The sequence below is a fragment of the Piliocolobus tephrosceles genome, chromosome 14, assembly GCF_002776525.5.
Source record: "Piliocolobus tephrosceles isolate RC106 chromosome 14, ASM277652v3, whole genome shotgun sequence".
NCBI classification, from domain to species: domain Eukaryota; kingdom Metazoa; phylum Chordata; class Mammalia; order Primates; family Cercopithecidae; genus Piliocolobus; species Piliocolobus tephrosceles.
In genome coordinates, this window is record NC_045447.1 from 62,637,117 (window position 1) to 62,645,379 (window position 8,263).

At 37.2% G+C, this 8,263-nt stretch overlaps 1 protein-coding gene across 5 annotated transcripts in view; it reads right to left on the reverse strand.

Moving 5' to 3' along the window:
- The window catches only part of CNTLN (centlein), a 365,382-nt gene that overhangs the window by 207,058 nt on the left and 150,061 nt on the right, over positions 1-8,263 (reverse strand). For 3 of the 5 annotated variants that reach the window (XM_026453874.2, XM_023197174.3, XM_023197175.2), the window contains exon 7: positions 5,851-6,009. In XM_026453874.2, coding sequence (XP_026309659.1) covers positions 5,851-6,009 — 159 coding nt within the window. Of the gene's footprint in view, positions 1-5,850; positions 6,014-8,263 lie in introns of all 5 variants that reach the window. The other 2 variants (XM_026453873.1, XM_023197173.3) reach the window with 1 other exon arrangement.

Consider the following 8,263-nt stretch of genomic DNA (forward strand, 5'->3'; position numbering starts at 1 on the left):
TTTTGAGTCGGAGTCTCGCTCTGTCTCCCAGGCTGGAGTGCAGTGGCCGGATCTCAGCTCACTGCAAGCTCCGCCTCCCGGGTTCACGCCATTCTCCTGCCTCAGCCTCCCGAGTGGCTGGGACTACAGGCGCCTGCCACCATGCCCGGCTAATTTTTTTTTTTTTGTATTTTTAGTAGAGACGGGGTTTCACCGTGTCAGCCAGGATAGTCTCGATCTCCTGACCTCGTGATCCACCCGCCTCGGCCTCCCAAAGTGCTGGGATTACAGGCGTGAGCCACTGCGCCCGGCCAGTGTAATATTTTTAATTCAGCTCATCTAAGTTTTAGAGCTAAATCCCAATTATTATTCAAAAATATTAAAATGAACCTATGTGAAAATATGTTTGAAATTTTGAGTAAATAATTTCATCTCATTATTGCAAGGATGATTATTCAAATTGGAAAACAATCTAAAAATATGTGTAGACAAGGAATAAAGACAATACATATAATGCTCCAGAATAAAAATGAATAATCTGATATAAATGAATACTAAAGTCTGAACAATAGCACACCTGACAAATAAGGCAATGTGATCATTCCCAAATTTTAAAATCCCGCACTACACAACTAGTACATTTGTGAGGAGAAAAAATAGCGTTAGTGAAAAATCTTAGGAAGCTCAAAAAGTTAAAGCGTGATGTAATAGCAAGATAAAAGAAACCAAATGGATACAATCAGGAGGAACAATGGCTAGAGAATAATGATGGAAGCCCTTTTCAAAGAGAAAGGTAACTGCTATACTCTGGTCACCAAAAAGAATGCAATGAAACCTTTTGAATAACATTTAACTTAGATATGAGGACAAATATTCCAACATTAGAAATTATTAGGTGTTGAAAAAATTTGGATGAGAATGGATAATGCAAGTTTGTAGAATCTGTTTACCGAGGCTTTTAAGGATAAGATCTCATCTTTCCATTTACAACTGAACTATACTGTGGGCTTTATAATAATTAAGTTTAAGAATTGCATTCTGGACCCAAGATTACCTAGATCTGAATTCTACACGGGTAGCTGTTTGACTTTGGACAACACTCTAAGCTTCAGTTACCTGATCTATAAAACAGGGATAAAAATAACAATACCACATCAGGTTGGTGCGAGGCTTAAAACAATAAGGCAAAAGCCCTATTGCCAGTGCCTGATACACAATAAGCTAAAACATATTAACTATTATTATTATATGGTTACTAGGAGCAACTTACATTTTTATCTCGATTTATATAATACGGTTCTAAAATAATTTGTGTAAATGGAAACTCAGATTCTCCCTGGCTTATAGTACAATTTTACATTGTGTCTTTATAAGTGTGATCTAACTGGAAGGACTTCTCACTCGTATTTTGTTTCTCCACATTTTTCACCACTGCAGAACCATTCATCCACCCAAAGTCAAACATTAAATGGAGTAATATTTAAATTAAAATAGAAACATCACCATAAAGTTTTAAAATACAATTATGATTTTTAAATTGCATTATCCAAAGTGGGACATCATAGTATGCAATGTCTCAAGGTTCAGTAACTTAACATTTACTGATCATGTAGTAGGCAGGTCCCCTTAGAATCCATGACCCCCATACATACTTATTACAGGATAATTTTAAAAGAGTATGTTATGTATGAACTAATTAAAAGTGAATTGGGCCATTCGCAGTGGCTCACACCTATAATCCCAGCACTTTGGGAGGCTGAAGCAGGTGGATCACCTAAGGTAAGGAGTTCGAGACCAGCCTGGTCAACATTGTGAAATTCCGTCTCTATCAAAAAGTACAAAAATTAGCTGAGTGTGGTGGCACGTGCCTGTAGTCCCAGCTACTGGGGAGGCTGAGGTGGGGGAATTGCTTGAACCTGGGAGGCAGAGGTTGCAGTGAGTCGAGATCGGGCCACTGTACTCCAGCCTAGGTGACAGAGTGAGACCCTGTCAAAAAACAAACAAGCAAAAAAAGTGAATTGCACATGGTTAACATGATGTTATAGCTTCATAAAAGGAAGTCTTCCCTGGGTGGGTAGGTCAGTGTGTGCATGTGCGTGTGTGTGTGTGTGTGTGTGTGTGTGTGTGTGTGTACATATGTGCAGTTAATACACTCTAATGAATAGTAATAGTCTGAACTGACAAAGAAATGTTTATTGCAGCTTTATTTACAAGAGTAAACAAATAACATATATAACCAACACTAGAAAAATAAATTATATGACCGTCTAAAATAGTTATATGTTATGACTTTTAAAATATAATGTTAAAGTGAAAAATATTAGTGTGCCTACAGATATGTTAAGATGCATTTTTAAAACTGAAATATCCAAAATGTTCACAGTATTTGCCTCTGGGAGATGGAATTATAAAAGACTTTGCTTTTTAAAATAACTATATATAGCTACCAAAACAATTGTAATGTCTACTAACTGTAGACAAAATTTATAAAGAATAAATAAATACGGAAAATATTTTCAAATTGAGTCTAGTTGAGGATACTAATGAAAACTGTATGAACAACTACAAGCATCTAAAATAACTTCAAAATTAAAATACTACACTGGGAGGTACAATTTCAAAGTGAGTATAAAATTAAGTATCAGTGAACCCCCTACTCCCACGCTCCCCAAGGTAATGTTTGAGAAACAAAAATAAAAGAAAAATGAAATTCAATCTAGAGAAAGAAATGGCAAAAAACAGACTAAACACAAGGAAGAGTGAGCTAGTGATTTTAGGTTAGCACATCTCAGTTTGTTCTCTTTTATTTTTTTTTCTGCCTCAATACTATTTACAAACACAACATACCCCCAACATTTACATCTCTCATTTTCTATAATGATTCTTAGAAGGGATAAACAGAATCCTAGAAGAAAAGTGTTTAAGGTTTCAAAATGTACCCCAGATTACAATTTAGTTGATGGCAAATTCGCCAAATAGGGGCATATAAGCTCTACTTCTGCAAATTTAGTAAAGACATATACACTAGGGAATTTATGGTTTGAACTAGAGTTCATTTGGAAAAGTTATTAGAAATTAATTTGTCTCTTTGATATCTTCTCAGCAACGTATTACTGGTATGATATCAAAAGGAGAGTTTTCTTTATCCTTAGTCTTGGAACAGGCCCCCAGTTATGCTCCCATATTTCCCTCTACTACTATTACAACATACATCATTCTTTTATCACTTCTGCCATTTAATGTCTGCTATCAACTAATTTTAAACTGTAAAAGTTGTAGAATAAAGGAAGTAAAATGGTATCTATGCAGAAAACTGGGTGGGAAAGCTTTCAGCCACTGGAAGAAAGTATACCTTTAAAGGTTAAATACCTGTTATGTTCAAGGAACAACAACACGGTCTGTGTTGCTGGAGTGAATAAGAAGAGAAGGCAAAGATGAGATCAGAGAGGTAATGTCGTCAGAACATGTAGGGTCCCACAGGTTGTAGTAAGAACTTAGGTTTTTTTATTTTTAATGGTCTGGGAAATCATTGGAGAGACTTGAAGAGAGGAGTGATCTGATTTGACTCACAAATATTTGGCAACAATATCCTGGCACCTATGTCTAAAGACTTAAAATCAGAACAAAGAAACCTGCAAGTTATTGCAGTAATTCAGGTAATACATGATAGTGGCCTGGACAGAATGGTGACAGCAAGGTGATAGGAAGTAGTCAAATTCTGCACCTGTATTGAAAACATAAAAGGTAACAGCTTTGTTTCAAACACTTTCAGTGTGAGATGCCCATTACGTATCCAAGTGAAGAGATATTAAGTAGGCAATTAGCTATAGTCTTTCCTAGAGTACACCAAAGAGATCCAAGGTAGATAAACAAATTTACAAATTTGGGAATCATCAGCCTATAGACACAGGTAGAGCATCCAAATCCCAAAATCTGAAATGCTCCAAAATCCTAAACATTTTTGAGCACCAGTATGATGCTCAAAGGAAATGCTCATTGGAGCATTCCAGATTTCAAATTTTCAGCTTTGGGATGCTCAGTCAGTAAATGTAATGCAAATATTCCAAAATCTCAAAAGCTCAAAATGTGAAACACTTCAGGTTTCTGGTTCCAAGCATTTCAGATAAGGGATATTCAACCTGTAGTATAATTTTGAAAGTTAAGGTGATTAGATAAAATCACTTAGGGTGTGAGTATAAACAGAAAAAAAAGGGAGAGATCCTAAGAGTGAGGCCTGGGACACTGTAACACTTACAGGACATGGAGACTGGGTAGGACCTGAAAGAAATTTAAAAGGGACAGCTAGAAACTGAAGGAAGAAAACCACCCAATTATAGTACAATGGAAGCCAAGAGGGGAAAAAAAATGTTTCAAGCAACAGAAAGTCATCAATGGGGGAAAAAGAGAAAACAATTAATTAGTATTAATAATAATTAACAAGTATTAATAAAGTATAGTGTTTCAAATCATTTTAGCAATGGCACCTGGTTTAGAAACAAAAAACACAGTGGGCAATGCCACCCCATAAAACAAAAAGGCAGCACTGTCCTAGCTGAAGTGGAGAGAATAGACTGTATCTTCCTGCTTGCTATCATCTAGGTCCTTGACAAAACACAAAGGGAACACAAAATACACACTGAAAACCACTGTTACAAAGCATCATTTAAAAAACATGTGTTTAAGTTTAAAAGTAATTTATTTCATGTTAATTACAGATATTGGATTTTCACAGTGATTTTTTTAGAAAAGAAAGATCAAAAGTAAAAATCCAATAATTTTAGAGGGATAATATGAACTGTATTATTCAACCTCTCTAAGCCTCACTTGCCTCAACTAGTATTATTAAATGAGAATAACACTATATAAACTAAGTTATTTATATAAATAATTTAGCACACTACACAAAACATATGAAGAACTCAATAAAGGTTTCTTTTTTTTTTTTTCAGACATTGTCTTGCTCTGTCACCAGGCTGGAATGCAGTGGCATGATCTTGGCTCACTGCAACCTCCGCCTCCTAGGTTCAAGTGATTCTCCTGCCGCAGCCTCCCAAGTAGCTGGAACTACAGGCATACACCAATATGCCCAGTTAACCTTTTGTATTTTTAGTAGAAACAGGGTTTCATCATATTGGCCAGGATGTTCTCGATCTCTTGACCTTGTGATTTGCCTGCCTTGGCCTCCCACAGTGCTGGGATTACAGGTGTGAGCTACCATGCCTAGCCAATAAAGGTATTTTTTTTTATAATTATTAGATAAAATTATTGCTGCTGAGTCAGTTACCACACCTAAATACTTGGCTAAACCTTCTCAAAAAGCTCCTACAACAACTGTAAAGTAAAAGACTACTGAACAGAAACACACAAAATAAACAGAGAAAAATCCTGGAAAATATTGATCCTAAAGACCTCCTCAGCAATCCCCTTTGTATTTGTGAAGATTTCTCCAAAAATAACGTACAAATTTTACAATGAAAGTCTGCCTCAAGTCATAAACTAGAATCATACTTGACAAAATAATTTCTTGTAAGAGCAGGCCAAGGAATTCCATCCCCAAATCCTTTCCAGTTTTAAGACTATACTCCTAGTATGTTTCACTGCAGCTATCTGAATGCCAATTTATAAAAATAATACCCTACAGAGCAAATCTGTGTCTATATTTTAAATGATTCAGCTCTAATTACCATAAAGAAAATTCACAAAATTTTAAATGTTACCAAATTGAACCATCCCTTCACTTCCAAATTTTGAGGAAACATACGTAAAAGGAAGTAATAATGAAATGCTGAAATGTGAAAAAATATAAATTCTCTGTATGTCCATAAGTTCATACATAAACATTTACATTTTTATTACAGAATAAAAGCATACTTTTTGATATGATATACTTTCAGCTGTGTGAACATCTTCCTGATTTCTCAGTACTTTTTGTGTGTCCATATTGAGAACCTGAAGCTGCTGGATCAGCTCTGCTTGCTGGGCTGTATGTGTACTGTTCTGTTTGTAAAGATTCTGCAGCTCCTGCAGTTCCTTCCTGTGCAAAGCAAGCAATAAATAGAGAAAAGTATGGATAAAGATCATCTCAGTTAAATAACTGTGTTCATCTAAGGTTACAGACTGGCATCCTATTTTTCATCTATTATTTGTACTGCAAGCAAACTTATTAATAAAAGAAATAATGAAGTACTTAATATTTATCACATACATAGAGAAAGTATTGATACAATGACTATGACTTTCAAAGCCAAACACATATTAATTTTCTTTTGTAGCTTGATAGTAATAAAAACCGTGGATATACATAGTACCACCTTTTATTTAAATTAAGTAAACACTTAAGTTTCAAGAATTAACAAGTGGTAAGGTCAACTATAGTTATTAGACAGTTTTGAACAAAGGGTATTTCAACCTTTCATTTTATATTATTATACAGAACTTTAAATTTATTAAAAAGAATCCCAAAGGGCAAATTTAAGTTTTCAAACCAAAGTTCCTTAAAGCACAACTCCCAATTCTAATTTGTAACCTCAGGGTCCTGGGCTGGGATTCCTGTGACTCCTCTAACTCAGCTTGAAGGAACTGATGAGGTTAAAAAAAAAGTCAGAAAGTCACAAGAAAAATCCAGTCCTTCCAACCTACCCACGATGAAAATGATAAGCAGGAGGACAAATGAACTGGTGGTGGTAATAACGGCACTAAGAGTCTAGGAGAACCACACCTCTGAGACAGAGGTTTCCAGATTGCTGTGGTAGTGAATCCTGTGTGATACAGATTATACATACTGGGAATTCTTTTGCATATTTAATTTGAACAGAGAAACATTTATAAAGCACTATTACATCAAAATATACTATAAACAGTAGTCTCTTGGTATCTATGGGAGAATGGTTTTAAGACCCACTTTGAATATGAAAATTTACAGATGCTCAAGTCCCTTATATAAAATGATATAGTTTTGCATATAATCTATGCACATCCTCCCAAATACTTTAAGTCATCTCTAGATTACTTATAATACCTAATACAAAGTACATGCTATGCAAACAATGTTATACTGTATTGTTTAGGAAATAATGACAAGAACAAGTCTGTACACGTTATACACATTCGGTACAGATGCAACCACTCATTTTTTTTCCCTGATACTTTCAATCTGTGACTGGTTGAATCCATGAATATGGAATCCATGGATATGAAAGGCTGATTGTACTTATATAATATTTTGAAGATTGTATTTCTTAATGGAACTTTTTTTTACCTATAACTTTAACCTAGTCATTCATTCACATAAGTCTTAAAAGAAAGAAGGAATAAGAGATAACAGAGACAGTTGCTGAACATCGATGAAAATTAGTATGGGAGCAAGGAGTTCTGCTTCTTAGAGATTTAGAACATTAATGTTCTCAAACCACAACTACACCCCCTGCATCCATACAGATACATGGATATACACCATTTTCCTGTAACAATTCAAAAAACTGAAACATGCAGAAAATAGCAGTCAAAAACGGGGAAAGGGAGAGAAGAGAACCAATAATGGCACAATGCCTTCAGGAAATGTAATAGAAGAGAAGGGGAAGGAGGGGCGGAGCAAGATGGCCGAATAGGAACAGCTTCAGTCTCCATCTCCCAGCACGAGCGACACAGAAAACCGGTGATTTCTGCATTTTCAACTGAGGTACTGGGGTCATCTCACTCGGGAGTGCCGGACAATCGGTGCTGGTCAGCTGCTGCAGCCCGACCAGCGAGAGGCATCGCCTCACCTGGGAAGCGTGAGGGGGAAGGGAGTCCCTTTTCCTAGCCAGGGGAACTGAGACACACAACACCTGGAAAATCGGGTAATTCCCACCCCAATACTGCGCTGTAACACCGGCACACCGGAGATTATATCCCATACCTGGCCGGGAGGGTCCCACGCCCACGGAGCCTCCCTCCTTGCTAACACAGCAGTTTGCAGCAATCTAACCGCAAGGCAGCAGCGAGGCTGGGGGAGGGGCGCCTGCCATCGCTGAGGCTTAAGTAGGTAAATAAAGCCGCTGGGAAGCTCGAACTGGGTGGAGCTCACAGCAGCTCAAGGAAACCTGCCTGTCTCTGTAGACTCCGCCTCTGGGGACAGGGCTCAGCTAAAGCAGCAGAGGCCTGTCCAGACGCGAACGACTCTGTCTGACAGCTTTGAAGAGAGCAGTGGATCTCCCAACACGGAGGTTGAGATCTGAGAAGGGGCAGTCTGCCCGCTCAAGTGGGTCACTGACCCCTGAGTAGCCTAACTGGGAGACATCCCCCA